The sequence below is a fragment of the Caretta caretta genome, chromosome 3 (genome assembly GCF_965140235.1).
Source record: "Caretta caretta isolate rCarCar2 chromosome 3, rCarCar1.hap1, whole genome shotgun sequence".
Lineage (NCBI taxonomy): Eukaryota > Metazoa > Chordata > Testudines > Cheloniidae > Caretta > Caretta caretta.
In genome coordinates, this window is record NC_134208.1 from 186,518,579 (window position 1) to 186,535,618 (window position 17,040).

At 40.9% G+C, this 17,040-nt stretch overlaps 1 protein-coding gene across 6 annotated transcripts in view; it reads right to left on the minus strand.

The window, feature by feature from the left end:
- MTIF2 (mitochondrial translational initiation factor 2) overlaps positions 1 to 16,408 on the minus strand; it is a 31,555-nt gene extending 15,147 nt beyond the window's left edge. For 2 of the 6 annotated variants that reach the window (XR_012667790.1, XM_075127195.1), the window contains exons 1-6: positions 11,189 to 11,420; positions 10,544 to 10,664; positions 7,140 to 7,311; positions 6,521 to 6,681; positions 5,310 to 5,486; positions 975 to 1,114 (exon numbers count right to left, since the gene is read on the minus strand). Coding sequence is in view for 1 of the 6 variants with exons in the window: in XM_075127195.1 (XP_074983296.1) it covers positions 975 to 1,114; positions 5,310 to 5,486; positions 6,521 to 6,681; positions 7,140 to 7,311; positions 10,544 to 10,664; positions 11,189 to 11,413 (996 nt within the window). In the remaining 5 variants the exon portion in view is untranslated. Of the gene's footprint in view, positions 1 to 974; positions 1,115 to 5,309; positions 5,487 to 6,520; positions 6,682 to 7,139; positions 7,312 to 9,158; positions 9,228 to 10,543; positions 10,665 to 11,188; positions 11,421 to 16,302 lie in introns of those variants that run through there. The other 4 variants (XR_012667792.1, XR_012667793.1, XR_012667791.1 and 1 more) reach the window with 4 other exon arrangements.
- Positions 16,409 to 17,040: the final 632 nt, after the last annotated feature.

A 17,040-nucleotide genomic window follows, 5' to 3' on the forward strand; every position in this document is an offset into this window, starting at 1 on the left:
ATGCAATCCAATAGACCAGAGGGGTCACCGAAGTAATACATGATCAAGGCCTAAGACTGCGGTGCTAGCAGTCCTGAATGCAAGTAACAAAGATCAGGAAGCATGAAGGGGAGAGAGGGGGCCTTGCATATCATGAACAATAGCAGCCTGGTTAGTGCTGGAAATAGGAAGGGAGTTTAATCTTCCTATTAGTAAAACAATTCTTTTAAAAATATTTTCCACACTTGATTTTTTTTTTTTTTTGAGGAGTGGAGAGAGGTGGATGTGGGGACAAGGAGCAAATAGGGTAGGAGGAGGAAACTGGTGTGGTATTTAGGGTGCACCCTTTTCCCATTTCAGAACTAATTTTGCCCTCTGTCTCCTGACTCTGAGCAGCTGTCCCCAGCTTCCTCAGCGCTCCCATTAATAGGTTCAATTCAGAAAGACAGCAATAAAGTAATTGCAATGTTCCAGATTTAATTTCTGGCAAGATAAAGATAATTTTGGTCACCACAGAATCAAGTACCAGTAGCAAAGCTAGGATTTCAGATTATAGTAATTAACTACCAGTTGTCTACAGGAAGTAGATTTATGAGGCTTACTCTCTCCTGCTAGCTGTGTCCAAACTTTATTATGAAGGTTTATACTTGGTTTTGAATTATTTCTTTCTGCCTAACTTCAGCACTAACTCCTCTGGATGCCTTTTACTTAAAGCACAAATATGAGTCAATGACACAAGTCTGAAACAAATACCCACTAACAAAAATCAGAGGCAACTGGAAGTCTGTAATTCTACTGATAGTCTCTTGCAAGTTCAGGCCTTTAGTGAACAAGAAACTGAGAGCTCTTGGTTCCAACTGACTCCATTGAGAGCTCAGGGCACTCAGCATACTCCAGGAGTAGGCCCCAAGTCAAAACTCATTTTCCAAATGCCAAATCAAAGTATTCCACATGGCAGAATTTCCCGAACATGACCGAATCCATCAAAATTTTACCTTAAGTGCAGACATATGTACAGCCTGAACATCACCCCCATACTCTTCACAAACCACATCATGAGCCAGCAATTCTTTCTTCACTCTTTCAGGATCAGCTTCAGGTTTGTCACATTTGTTTATGGCAAGGATGATAGGAACTGAGAAAGAAATCAGTATCTCTCTCTCATACCAGTATCACAAGATTACCTTAATTTAGAGCTTAGATAAATGTGCCTTTTCTTCAGTTATTACTGTTTGCTACATGAAACACAAGTGAATCCTGTTTATACATTCAACAAGCACGTTTGTTTGCTAGGCTTAAAACAATGCTCATAAACTGTCTAAACATTGAAAATTACATTAATAAAATGATACCACTGCTGTTTTGGGTTGCAAAATTATGGGAAAACACAAGAAGTATTTTTTATTCTGTTTTTATTAAAACTGGTGCTAGTAACACTGCAATAAAGCCACAAACACTAGCTCCAGAGTGACATTTTGTAAATAGACAGTAGTGCTAAAGTATCTCTAGTATCATATCCAAGTATCTTTTTCTTACTGTGTCCTTACCCAATATAATAGAATGTTACTAATGTGTGTTATGCAAGAGGTCAGAGTAGATTATTATAATTAGGGTCCTACCAAATTCACAGCAACGAAAAATGCATCACAGATGGTGAAATCTGGTCTTTTGTGTGCTTTTACCTGACACTATACAGATTTCACAGGGAAGATCAGCGTTTCTCAAATTGGGGGTCCTGACCCTAAAAGGGAGTTGTGGGGGAGGAGGGGAAGGGTTCGCAAGGTTATTGGGGGGGTCACAGTATTGCCACCCTTACTTCTGCACTGCTGCCTTCAGAGCTGGGCGGTCACAGAGTGGCGGGTGCTGACTGAGGGCCCAGGTTTGCAGGCAGCAGCCTAGAAATAAGGGTGGCAATACCATACTATGCCATCCTTACTTCTGCACTGCTGCTAGTGGTGGCTTTGCCTTCAGAGCTGGGCAGCTGGAAAGCAGCTGCTGCTGGCCGGGAGACCAGCTCTGACGGCACAGCCACCGTCAGCAGCAGCGCAGAAGTAAGGATGGTATGATATGGTATTGCCACCCTTACTTCTAGGATGCTGCTCACAGAGCTGGGGCCTAAGTCAGCAGCCGCCACTCTCTGGCTGCCCAACTCTGAAGGCAGCAGCGCAGAAGTAAGGGTGGCAATACAGCGACTGCCCTAAAATAACCTTGCAACCCCCCCGCAACTCCCTTTTGGGTCAGGACCCCCAATTTGAGAAATGCTGGTCTTCCCCATGAAATCTGCATATTATAGGGTAAAAGCACACAAAATACCAGATTTCACAGTCCATGACATGTTTTTCATGGCCTTGAAATTGGTAGGACCCTACTTATAATCTATGAACCTATAATACTCAGTACTATCTATCCTAGCTGTTTCTAAGATGCCTGTTACCAATATCTATATTAAGGAACTGCACAATATGCATCAGTCAACAAAGAGAATCAACATTAATGTTCATTTGTATTCACTAGCAAAATTAAAGTAGTAAGGAATAATTCTATTCACAAAAGCTAGAGGTGTAGTTATGTAGGTGTAATAACTATAGTAGAATTCTGCAAGTGCAAAGTTAGCTTCTCTCTGTCCACCACAAATAAAGTTTTCTGATGTCCCATTCTGGGCTTTAAAACATATGCTTTAGCATGTGAACTGGAAATCTGGAAGGATTCTCATGCCTGGTGGGCTGTAACCAGTGGTGTAGAAGCAGCACGAAAGGAAACTCTTCATGCCTCCCTCTGTAGTGATCCATATAGCCTAGCTACATGCAGCATTAATGGGTGTCAAAGGGGTTGCCACCTACCCCTCCCACACCCTCAGTCAAGGGAGTTTATTATAACAGAGACCCTTCGGCAGCTGGGGGTCCACCCTCTGAGAACTGTAGAGGAAAAAAAGCATTTTTTCCTCTTCTCTGTGCATCACATTGCTCTCAATTTCATCAAAAGTCAGAACAATTTTGTGGTGGTGCATTTGCCAAAACTACTTTAGAACATTTAATCTTCTCTCCACTCAAAGTGATTCTGCAAACTCCTGCCTAACCTATACACTGTGAAAAAAATGGGAATTTAAGCCCTGGTCAATTTGATGTAAAAGAGTTAATTACAATGCAACCTAGCTAAGGCTGCTGAGATCATGTGAGTGGCCCAAGATGGAAAATGTCTTTTCATAGCATTGTTTAGATCCATTTTTCTTTTGGTGGTAGAAGAGCTAAAACTTTACAAGAAGCTCAAGAAGAAAATCTTGAGATAGCAAAAGAACCATCAGCATATTTCAAAAAGGTCTCTTTAGCAAGGAGCCCATATTTGAATATCAAAGACTTTACTGTCGTTCACTGGCACAGATCTAACCCACAAAACAACTTTAGAGCTATTTAAAAAAAATATTTCGCAAAATCATTATTGAAATTTACCTTCCTATGAATAAAAGTTCCACCTTAACTATAGTGATAATGATAAAGAAAAAAAAAAACTTCCACACATGTCAAGAAAAATCAGTTGCCTTGAGTTAGTAATAATACAGAAAGCTTTTTAAAAAGAGTTACATGCAAATATATTTGTAATTAATGTGATAATATCTAGGCTATGATAAAAAATTTAATATTAAGCCTATAGAAATCAAGAAAAAAAATACTGAAGATACTGAAAAATCCCAGTGATGGCCATGTCACTGTTCTATGTGAAAAAACTAAGGATTATAAGACCCTGACAAGTTGAAAGTGATTTGGAAACAAGTTTAGACCATAGAATGACAAGCTGACAAAGACTTCTGAAATTGCAAAGACATTTTCAAAATGGAATTATGAAACTGCTACACCTGAATAATTCTGATTTCTCTATAAAATGAGTAGAGGGAACTAGCCTTATGATTCTAGGGAGATGCTACTGAAGTCCCTCCATTCTGCAGATTGGGGTTAAAAAGCAATCAGTGGGATCAGGCATAGGTAGTACATTCCTCCAAGACCAGATATGATCTGGAAAGCACTGAACAGGTACAATTCCCAGTGGGGTCCTTTAGGAGTTAGTTCTTGGCTGTATGCTACTCAATATTTCTATCAATAACCTGGAAGAAAACATAAGATCATCACTGATAAAAGTTTACAAAAGTTGGGGAAGTGGTAAACAACTAAGAGGACAGACCACTGACTCAGAAAGATCTGGATTGGTTGGTAAACTGGGCTCAACCAAAGAATATGCATTTTAAATTTAGATGTAAATGTACATATCTAGGAACAAAGAAGGTAGGCCATACTTACAGGATGGGGGACTCTATGTTGGGAAGCAGTGACTTTGAAAAAGATTTGGGGGTTGTGGTCGATAATCAGCTGAACAAGAGCTCCCAATGAGATGCTGTGGCCAAGAAAATTAACGTGATCCTGGGATGCATAAACAGGGAAGTCTCAAGTAGGAGTAGAAAGGTTTATTTTAGCTCAGTATTTGGCACTCGTACACCTGCTGCTGTAATACTATGTCCAGTTCTGTTGCCCACAATTGAAAAAGGATGTTGATAAATTGGAGCAAGTTCAGAGAAGAGCCATGGGAATGATTAAAAGAGTAGAAAACATGACTTATAGTGATAGATTGAGCTCTTTGAGTATATTTAGCTTAACAAGGAGAAAGTTAAGGGTGACTTGATTACAGTATCTCGATGGTGAACAAGTATTTAATAATGGGTTCTTCAGGTCTAGCAGAGAAAGGTACAATCTTATCCAATGGCCAGAAGTTGAGAGTAACCAACCACTGGAACAATTTACCACAGGTGGTGGTGGATTCTCCATCACTGACAATTTTAAAATCAAGATTGGATGTTTTTCTGCAAGATGTTTTCTATTAAATTATTTTGGGGAAGTTTTATGGGCTGTGCTATACAGGTCAGATTAGATGATTACAACGGTCCCTTCTGGCCTCAGAATGTATTAGACATTTATATTGATACACAAGGGTCTCAGAGTAGCAGCTGTGTTAGTCTGTATTCGCAAAAAGAAAAGGAGGACTTGTGGCACCTTAGAGACTAACAAATTTATTTGAGCATAAGCTTTTGTGAGCTACAGCTCACTTCATTGGATACATTCAGTTATTCCATAGGATTGTTTTAAGGAGAAAAACATCCCCAACCTGAATGGACTTGGATTTGGTTCGAGGATTATGTTTTGTGGGAGAGGACAGGCTGATATATGTTTTGTACGCGTGTTTATTCTTTGAATTGTTACTACAGCATGTCTTGGTTTATAGTGCTGGATATTAACACACCACAAATGTAAAAAAAATGAAATGTTAAAAGGTCAAATATACCGTACCTTTGGCATTTTTAGCATGTTGAATAGATTCTATTGTTTGTTTCATTACTCCATCTTCTGCGGCTACAACCAATATGACAATATCAGTGATGTGTGTACCCCTTGCCCTCATTGCTGAAAAGGCAGCATGTCCTGGAGTATCAAGAAAAGTTACCTTTTCCCCAGAAGGCAAATATACTGTGAAAACATAATTTAAAACACAATACACTTCAAGCATAATCTTTCCCATAGTTTTGTTTGAACTAATACACCTTCCTCTATGAACAATTTGTATATCATCTATGAAAGTTAACACACTGTTTCTGTCATAGCAGATATAAAAAACGTGAAAAAAGCAGTGCTACTAATGAGCATAACCCTAGAGACAAACTCAGTGGTTAAAGGATGACAATGAGTTTAATTTATAAAGACTGGGGCTTCCAAGGGGATCTATAGCAGATCTACAATCGGAACTGGACGCTTATCGAAAGGGAGTTGGATGCCTGACTGCCTCAGTCCCCTCTGAAAATCTATCACAGGGCCTTTTATCCATAAACATCCTAAAGTACATACATCACTTCACCCACCACTGAAATGCAGAGAGAGTTTTGAGGTGAAGCACAGCAAGCCTTCAGTTTAAAAAAGCAACACTATCCAACACTTTAAACTATACGTAACACTTTTAATCTACGTATTTCTAAGAGTTTTATAAAAGAAGAGAAGTATAATTATTTTACAGGCAGGGAAACTGAAGCACAAATATGAAATGACTTGCCCACAGCAAGGTCAGTGGCAGAGCTGTGAACAAAACAAAAGAATGCGGAATCCAAACCCAACGTACTCTCCACTAGACCATGCTACCTCTCTCTAGGACAGGAAGGAAGAACAATATATGCAATTGTAACTACAAGAAGAATGGCAGGTAGGCACACTACAATTACCAAAATTGGAATTGGGCTAGGATGCAGGGTTTTTTTAAATCCTCACTCTTGCAAAAAGTGCCACGGGATCTTTAATGTCCCCAAATGACCAAGACCTTATAGTATTATTTCAACATTGCAAATGGTATGCTTAATGCTTTAAAGGTCCATCCAAGCAGTATGTTCACGTTTTTTTCTGCTATATAGCAAAAAACCTTGCATATAATTGTATTCAGTTCAAGTAAACTGTAAGCAAAGCTGACTACTATATATAGTGTATAACAAACTGTTATATGTATGGTTAAATCATACCAAGAAAGGCACCAATATGCTGGGTGATGCCTCCTGCTTCCATTGCCGCCACTTGAGTTTTTCGCAGACTGTCAAGTAAAGTTGTTTTCCCATGATCAACATGGCCCAATATAGTAACAACTGGAGGCCTTGGGGTTAATAAAACTGGATCAGCAGGAGGCCTAAAATAATAGCAAAACATTCGTTTTGTCAAACACTCTGTGTAATATCGATGGGCAATAACGACCTCTATGCATAATTAGTAGCCATGTATCATAGCTCAGTGTTTAATAGAACAGTCAAGTTCTTCCCCAGACTTCACAAAGAAATAAATGTAATAAAAAATCATTGCTAACTAAAGCATTTTTCCCCTCTTTATAGCAAACAATCTTACTTAAATCAGCATCAATTAATACAGCAATCCCAATTAGATGAAGCAAGAAGCAACATTTTTAGACAGTTTCACAAAAATCAACATAAACTAAAACAGAAAGCATCTTAACATTGATGTAGCAATTACATGGGCAAAGGAATCAAACCAGAAGTTAAAATTTATCTTTTAAATATTATCAGCTGTGTATCCCAAATGAGCTATTTTAAAAGTAGTAGGAAAAAATCAAAAGAACAATCACAATTATACCTTCTTGCAGCATCTTTATTTTCTCTGACTTTTTCTTGTTTTAATTTTGCCCATTTGTACTTCATCCCTGATTTTTTAACAACTTCCTTGATCCAGACTTCTTCCAAAACGGAATCTGGTTCTAGTGAGTCTAGGTCAATGCCTGTGAGTAGCAGGGCTTCAAACACATGATCTGATTAAAGAAATAGTAAAAACATTTAACACTTGATCCTCCAGAAGATACCTGAGATAGAGGTACCCATTAATACAGTATGTGCTTTCATTCAATGCTCCATTCAAGGAAGTGCAGGGCAGTGAAGGAAAAGTAGCAGTTTTCCTTCCTTTTCTCGGTATGTTGTACGTGAATAAATAGTATAAATAAATGATTTATACACACAGTAGTTAATGTACATCTTCCCAAAATATGCTATTAATATAAAACATTCCTATAATATTGTATATTTATATGGGCCAATCATCTTCAATAAGCTGTTCTGAAACAGGATCATCTAATTAGATGATTTAATTATTTTATTAATATGCATAATTTTCAATTTTTTGATTCATAGATATTAAGGTCAGAAGGGACCATTATGATCATCTAGTCTGACCTCCTGCACAACGGAGGCCACAGAATCTCACCCATCCACTCCTGCAATAAACCTCTCACCTATGTCTGAGCTATTGAAGTCCTCAAATCGTGGTTTAAAGACTTCAAGGAGCAGAGAATCCTCCAGCAAGTGACCTGTGCCCCATGCTACAGAGGAAAGAGAAAAGCCTCCAGTGCCTCTTCCAATCTGCCCTGGAGGAAAATTCCTTCCCGACCCCAAATATGGCGATCAGCTAAACCCTGAGCATATGGGAAAGATTCACCAGCCAGATACCCAGGAAAGAATTCTCTGTAGTAACTCAGATCCCACCCCATCTAACATCCCATCGGGCCTATTTATCATGAATATTTAAAGGTTAATTAATTGCCAAAATCATGTTATCCCATCATATCATCTCCTCCATAAACTTATTGAGTTTAATCTTAAAGCCAGATCTTTTGCCCCCACTGCTTCCCTTGGAAGGCTATTACAAAACTTCACTCCTCTGATGGTTAGAAACCTTTGTCTAATTTCAAGTCTAAACTTCCCAATGACCAGTTTATATCCATTTGTTCTTGTGTCCACATTGGTACTGAGCTGAAATAATTCCTCTCCCTCTCCAGTATTTATCCCTCTGATATATTTATAGAGAGCAATCATATCTCCCCTCAACCTTATCTTAGTTAGGCTAAACAAGCCAAGCTCCTTGAGTCTCCTTTCATAAGACAGGTTTTCCATTCCTCAGATCATCCTAGTAGCCCTTCTCTGTACCTGTTCCAGTTTGAATTCATCCTTCTTAAACATGGGAGACCAGAACTGCACACAGTATTCCAGGTGAGGTCTCACCAGTGCCTTGTATAACGGTATACAATGATATATTTTCATCCTATGCACAGGACAAATGACTAGTAATAGAACCGAAATTTCATGTACATGTGGTAGTGCAAAACCCGGACAACTGGTGATGCAAAAAAAGTATTTACTGGTGGTCCATGGGAATACGCTGGTCACATGGCGCTGGTTCCTTATTTCCAGGTGTTAAACTGCATTAGGGATTGCTGAAAACACTTTCCCATTTAATTCTATAGCAGCAGTTGCCAGAGGTATATTATGCAACTGTGAAGGGGGGAAGGGGGGACCGTACAATTGCAAATAGGAACCAGCCGAAATTAACAGCCGAATTCTGCCCTCTAACGCATGCACAACCAAGGGTAAGACTCTCCTCCCCCACCAGGTTTCTGAGAAAGTGAGCAAATGGGTTTATTTTACAGACGTACCTCCTCTATTATCCCAGCGTATCCCATTATAATTCATACTGAGTGTGCTACAGCACCAACAAATAAGAGGACACTTTCTCCTATCACCTGGGGAACATTTTTTAAAAATGTCTAGATTGAGCCAATTGTTTTATTTACTTATTTCAGTGGTTACCAGATCAAAGGAACTCAACTCATCTGAATTTGATGGTAGAGAAGTGCCACAGAGGATGACAAAACTCTCAGGCAAATCGGTTCATTCCCCCTCTTTTGTAGTACTGGAAATGCAGGAAACATTGCAACAATTAAGAGCTGCTAATGAGTGACATGAGCACTATTGGAAAACTTAGTGAGTAAGCAGACATCTCAGACATACACAAAGAGACATGGCAGATTTTCTTTATTCTCAGCACTGTGCTGAGAAAGGCTGTTAAGGTGGGCATTTACATGAGTACAGAATTAGGTATAAAAAAAACCCTGAAAATTAATATGATTCTGATAAACGATTTCAGACATCAATTGTATAATATTTGCTGAAAGTGTAAAAATGTAGCACTATGCCCCTAAAACTTTATTAGTTTATATTAGTAAGTAAAACTTTGCGCTGGGAAAATAGCCCAATTTCAGCCATCACTGCAGCTGCACCACTGCAAACCTCTAATGTAAATAAGGGAAGTTGCAATTTGCATGGACGGAGGTTACTCCTGTTTCAAACAGATGTAAGCTCTACTGATGTAAATCCCAGCTTTCTCTGCCTACATTTGGGTTTTGCACTAGTACAGCTACAGCAATGGTTGAAATTGAGGCTAATTTCCAATGCAGACAAGGCCCACATTGTTCGAGATGAGAAAATATTTTAAAAGAGTGGAATTATAATTTGCTTGCTTGCTTGCTAGTGAAAAGTCAAGAACTATACACGCTGCTCAAAACATGCACTAATATGGCAACACCACTGCGATTTGTTTGGTCTTTTACCATCAGTTTTCAGCTTGGGGACCTCAACACACCAAGCCCTTCCTGACTGATGTCCGGTGGAAAGCTGTGCTAAAAATGTAGTGTTAGAGTGATACTATGCTTCTGCACTGAAACATTTGCTTAAAAACAGTTGCATAATCCTAGTCAATTTCATTCACAATTTATCTCATATGTAAAGCATTTCACCATAGGAAGATGGTGCTATTCTAATTCTCTACCTGTTGGCTGGAAAATGAAGAACATGGGGGGGTGGGGGGGGAATCACATACAGAAGATGTAGGTGACAGAGACATATATACAAAAAAAAGTCACCTCAATTAAGGCAAAAATATGTCTTATCTAACGGTGGTGTTCCACAAAATGTTCATAATCAGGATTATATGGCTACTAACATTTTCTTTTCATTTTGTTAAAACTCTGATATAAGAAGTTTGTCTGGCAATGGACAGGGGATTATTGTGGATCCTGATGAGACAAGGTGTGTTAATCCAACTATAATATAGATAATTCCAGCATGACATTTCCTATAGCATTCTTCAAAACTCCATTATTGTCTTAAATAGAAGATTGCTGGATCTTCTTTCAAAAGAATAAATTGGCTCACCTATGTCTTTATCCATAGCTCTTGCAAGATCTTCAGCTGTCATCCTCTGCTGTATCTCTACCTCCTGCCTTTCTATTTTAGGTTTTATTGGTGGTAATTTCTGTTTCCCTGGTCTTTTCCCCTACAAAGGAGTAAGACACGTGCGTAAGGATACATGGGTGGCATAAATTAAGGAATGACTAATAAACAATATTTAAAGGGCCAATGAAAACAAAAATTGTAAGTTGTAAACAAATTTCTTTACCTACATTACAAAAAAATTACTGAAAGAACTGTTAAAATAGTGAATATTTAAAAATCACTTTGCAGCATTTTTACTGTTTTTTGCATCTCGCTCATTTTGAACAATGAAAATCATTTTCACTTTTGTTTATAGTCCGTTTTTCTTTCAGATTTTTGGTGTTGCAACATTTGGATTTAAAAAACTTGAAATGAATGTTCGGGAGAGAGCTGCAATGCATCTACATATATATTAATATGTCTTGTAAATCTAAAGTAAATTCTCTATACAGTGGAGTAACAATCTTATACACAATAAATTCATCACTAACAGAGTTTCTATTTATATAATGAAAATGCTCAAAAATTGCTTTTTTTGCACTTTGTACTTTCAGACAGGGATAGTTGTTGGAACTTGTTCATTACCTCCTTTGTAGCTAAAAGCCTATATTGTGAGAGCACAGCACTGATGAATGTGTCTGTTTGCCAAAGCTGTGGGTGCGGCTGAATTGGCCGCATGGGGTATGTGGATGACTTCACAGGCTTCCAGTGTGTTCTGTGAATTTTCCTGTAAGAAAGACTGTGCAGCTGTCTGCAAGCACAATGTAACTGGACCAGGTTTTCCAGTTTCAGCATCATCCCTCGGTTCATTTCTTCACTGTGAACAGAAAAGATACAATGAAATCAGGGTGGATTTGATTTAAATCAAATTGATTTAAAAAATCTGATTTTAAATAAAAATAATCTGATTTTTTTTTTAAAAAATCATTGATATTTATCCACCCTGCTTTTTGACATTTCATAGAATCATAGAATATAAGGGTTGGAAGGGACCCCAGAAGGTCATCTAGTCCAACCCCCTGCTCGAAGCAGGACCAATTCCCAGTTAAATCATCCCAGCCAGGGCTTTGTCAAGCCTGACCTTAAAAACCTCTAAGGAAGGAGATTCTACCACCTCCCTAGGTAACGAACGCATTCCAGTGTTTCACCACCCTCTTAGTGAAAAATTTTTTCCTAATATCCAATCTAAACCTCCCCCACTGCAACTTGAGACCATTACTCCTCGTTCTGTCATCTGCTACCATTGAGAACAGTCTAGAGCCATCCTCTTTGGAACCCCCTTTCAGGTAGTTGAAAGCAGCTATCAAATCCCCCCTCATTCTTCTCTTCTGCAGGCTAAACAATCCCAGCTCCCTCAGCCTCTCCTCATAACTCATGTGTTCCAGACCCCTAATCATTTTTGTTGCCCTTCGCTGGACTCTCTCCAATTTATCCACATCCTTCTTGAAGTGTGGGGCCCAAAACTGGACACAGTACTCCAGATGAGGCCTCACCAATGTCGAATAGAGGGGAACGATCACATCCCTCGATCTGCTCGCTATGCCCCTACTTATACATCCCAAAATGCCATTGGCCTTCTTGGCAACAAGGGCACACTTTTGACTCATATCCAGCTTCTCGTCCACTGTCACCCCTAGGTCCTTTTCCGCAGAACTGCTGCCTAGCCATTCGGTCCCTAGTCTGTAGCTGTGCATTGGGTTCTTCCGTCCTAAGTGCAGGACCCTGCACTTATCCTTATTGAACCTCATCAGATTTCTTTTGGCCCAATCCTCCAATTTGTCTAGGTCCTTCTGTATCCTATCCCTCCCCTCCAGCGTATCTACCACTCCTCCCAGTTTAGTATCATCCGCAAATTTGCTGAGAGTGCAATCCACACCATCCTCCAGATCATTTATGAAGATATTGAACAAAACCGGCCCCAGGACCGACCCTTGGGGCACTCCACTTGATACCGGCTGCCAACTAGACATGGAGCCATTGATAACTACCCGTTGAGCCCGACAATCTAGCCAGCTTTCTACCCACCTTATAGTGCATTCTTCCAGCCCATACTTCCTTAACTTGCTGACAAGAATACTGTGGGAGACCGTGTCAAAAGCTTTGCTAAAGTCAAGAAACAATACATCCACTGCTTTCCCTTCATCCACAGAACCAGTAATCTCATCATAAAAGGCGATTAGATTAGTCAGGCATGACTCCCTTGGTGAATCCATGCTGACTGTTCCTGATCACTTTCCTCTCATGTAAGTGCTTCAGAATTGATTCATTGAGGACCTGCTCCATGATTTTTCCAGGGACTGAGGTGAGGCTGACTGGCCTGTAGTTCCCAGGATCCTCCTTCTTCCCTTTTTTAAAGATTGGCACTACATTAGCCTTTTTCCAGTCATCCGGGACTTCCCCGGTTCGCCACGAGTTTTCAAAGATAATGGCCAATGGCTCTGCAATCACAGCCGCCATTTCATAAAACTTGTCTTATGTCATTCCAAATTGAATCAATTATCATCCAATCGCACTTCTAGAGAACTATACAATGAATTTACTAGTTTGAAAAATGTCAGTTATATAGACTGAAGATTAAAAAAAAAAAATCTACAAGTCCCCAAGTATCAGGGTGGATAAAAATCAATGATTTTTTTTTAAAAATTGGATTTTTTTGAGAAAATGATTTTTGAGGAAAAAACCTATCTAAAGATAGTTTTAATTAACATACTTTATACCTCAAAGATGTCTCATCAAGGAATAGGGATTATAAATTCAAATTCTATAGTATGAGACAATATATTCATGTAATGTTTAAGAAAATTTTTGTAAATAAATTCCAATAGTTCATAGATTAGGGACCCAATTTTATGCGGTTCCAGGAGTTTCTGTATAGATTATTTAGGTTAATCTTTCTATCTACCCAATGGGACTCAGTGCTCAGTCTAGTTGATACCATCAGAGATGCTTAGTTTTGCAGTTCTCAAACTGTGGATTTGTGTCTCCAGAGATAACATGCTTGTTAACAGCAAAAATGTTTTTAAATAAATAAATAATATATAGAGGTGAGAAATAACCCTCAGAGAAATAACCCCGAGACCTCAACAGATTTGTCTCTCTGCAAATTGTGAAACACAGAGTCAATCCCTTACCTCTCTCTAAAAATGAAGAGAGTTTCAAAAAGTTCAACGAATAGAAGATTGTTGGGGGCAGAATAGATCTGGACAAGGAGAAGAAGTCTGGAGATAAATGTGAGAAGGGAGGGACAGGCAATAGAAACAAAAGTGAAACTGTTTGAGCAGCATATTCCAGAAGTCTTGAGGTCTTTCTGAGTGTAGCCTTCATTGATTTGAGATCTACCAATACCATTCTCTCACTAGAAGGGAAAGCCTATCATGGCAGCAGGCCATAAAAGAGACCCAGTTTGGGAATATTTTAATGAAGTTCCTCTGCCTGTGGGTAAGACAGGCAGGTATGCAAAATATAAACAGTGCAACAAAGAAATGCAAGGCCTAGTTGCTCAAATGAAACAACATCATGAAAAGTGTTCCTTCTCAAGAGGAAGTTGCCTTGAAGATTATGAAAGGAACATGTCTGAACATGCAGGATCTTCAGGTTGGTAAACTTTTTTATTTCATGCTACTTTCTTAAGGACTGCCTGTCTTCCTTCTGGACTATTCTTGAAGTCTCATGTTTGAGCAAAAAATATAGTTGTTAGTTACTCTCTGGTACCATCGTTTTAGATTGAGTTGTATGTGCTTATATGACAACAGAAGGAAATGTCTTCCTTACAGAAACAATTGATACATCAGGAAATGCACGCACAGCAGAATACTTACAAGAAGTAGCAGTAAAAGCTATAACAAAACTTGATTTAAATCAAACCCACCCTGCCAAATATAACAAAAATCTTAATTCTAATCTGTGGGATTGTTCAGCAAAATGTTTTTTGCTACTGAACAAATCATAGAAGATTAGGGTTGGAAGAGACCTCAGGAGGTCATCTAGTCCAACCCCCTACTCAAAGCAGGACCAACACCAACTAAATCATCCCAGCCAGGGCTTTATCAAGCCGGGCCTTAAAACTTCTAAGGATGGAGATTCCACCACCTCTCTAGGTAACCCATTCCAGTGTTATACCACCCTCCTAGTGGAATAGTGTTTCCTAATATCCAACCCAGACCTCCCCCACTGCAACTTGATACCATTGCACCTTGTTCTGTCATCTGCCACCATTGAGAACAAATAGGCTCCATCCTCTTTGGAACCGCCCTTCAAAGTAGCTGAAGGCTGCTATCAAATCCCCCCCGACTCTTCTCTTCTGCAGATTAAACAAGCCCAGTTCCCTCAGCCTCTCCTCATAAGTCATAAGCCCCAACCCCCTTGATATATCGCACATCTATTGAAAACTAAGGATACACAGATATGAAGAAACCTGTGATTTTTTTTTACCCTTGGCAATAAAGTTTCATGTCTAAGTTTTGGACAGAAACTGCACTGGCTGTATTGGTCAATCATCTCCTCCTGGCAATAGATGAGGATTAAGCATCCATTCAAATTTTACACAGTCTGCCTTTGCAATTCTTTATCATGTGGAACTGTTGACAACTTGTAGCTTTTAGAATGGCTCGCCTTTATCTTTGAACCCCAAAGGTGCCCTTACATGGGGTTCTACATCATCATCCCACCTATTATGTTAGTAAGAGGGGACATGGGCTGTAGTGTTTTTGTTATGATGACAATACCCATTTCTACAGCAGCTGCTCACATCCATGACACTATGGTTTGGAAGAGGGGCTAACCTCACTAGACAAAGATAGAAACTGTGGTATCTATATCTAGATTTTAAGGCTGCAGGGTCCATTATAATAATCTAATCTAATATGCTGCCTAACACTCACCATAAGTACTTATATGGCCCCTAGCACTGTAGTATCTAGGCAGTCTGGATGAAAGCATGTGAACATTACACTGGCACCCTTGATGATGGAGTGCAGTTGTCTTTTGTAACACAGGTCCACAATCTGGGAATTTATTAGATTACAGGCTGCTTCTAGATGCCTAGATAACAGCTGTAGCCAAGAGCACTTTTTTCATCTTGAGCCGGTCATCAGAACAAACTGATTTTCTGAATGTCAGTCTTGTTATTCTTATCACATCTGTGTCACTCTGAAACCAGGCCACCACAAGGCACACTCTCCCCAGCCTATTACTGATTGCAGACACAGGGAAATGGAGACTAGTGCTGAATGTGGCAGCCCACTTGTGAGGTGGTGCTTCTTGTCCTCCGCACCTCAGACCCGTGCTCCGCCAGCCACGCGAGCTGCCGCTTAGTTCCCACCTGGCGTTCAAGTTGACAGCTTTCAGCCAGAGCTTGACACGGCTCGGGAGCCGGCTGAGAAGTGGGGTCTCCTCAAGCGACATCAGCTCCGCTCAACCAGCGGCGCTGCTCCGAGTCAGGCCCCTTCGGTTGAACAGGGAGCAATCGGCGAGCAGGGCGTGTTCCTTGGGGCGGGGGGCGCACACCAAGGCCTTTCTCAACACCCCTAGCACCGCAGTCACAGACAGCGAGCAGCGCCGGGGCTGTCTGGGAAGGACGGGTACGAGACGGGGACTACTCAGCCCCTGCCCCCCCCGAGGGGCCCAGCCCTGAGGCCAGCTCCGTGCCCATCAAACACCGCGCGCCCTCAGGTAAGCGCCGGCGGTCACCGCCACCTTACCTGCCAGGAGCCGCAAGCGAGCCGGAAACTCAGCAGAGCGCGCCGGGACACGTGACCCGTCGAGAGGCGGGGCAGAGGGGCAGGCGGGAAGAGGGCGTTGACAGCGGAGCGGAGCGGAGCGGAGCTGGCTGGTTCGCTGGGGCCCGTGCAGGGCGGGGCGGAGGCTGCAGGCCGTCGGGTTCGCGCGCGGAGCCCTGGGAGTGGGGGCTGGAGGGAGGCAGGGCTGGTCTGTGCAACGCGGCGGCACAGCGGGGTTTGCGCTACCGGCGGCTGAGCTGTTAGCTAAAATACCGCGCCAGGCTGGGCTCCGCGCAAGGCCTGAGCCAACCGCTCTGGTGCTAGCGCTGGGTGTTCTGCTGCGAGTTGCGGCTTGGTATTGTTCTTAGCGTCTGGAGCCCAGAGACTGGTGAGACTCTCCGCTGGGCTGTTTCATTGTTGCAAGCAGTAAATGTCTGGCCTCCTGCTCGAGGCGACAAAACCGGAAGTCAAATATAAAGAACCCTACACTTTTTATTTTTAAAATCTCAGGATTTTTAAGACAATCTCATAATGTCAGGGGTCTGACTCATTAATGTTAACACTTAGGGCTGGCAGCTCTGCAAGTATCAGCAGTGTATAACCATTCTGATCCCTGGGGAATACACAGATAAAGTACCAAATCTTGCTCCCAAAGAAGATCCTCCCTGCCACGGAAGCTTTTGATGTCCGTGTGATCGCTGTCTATGTAGCAGCATTTCT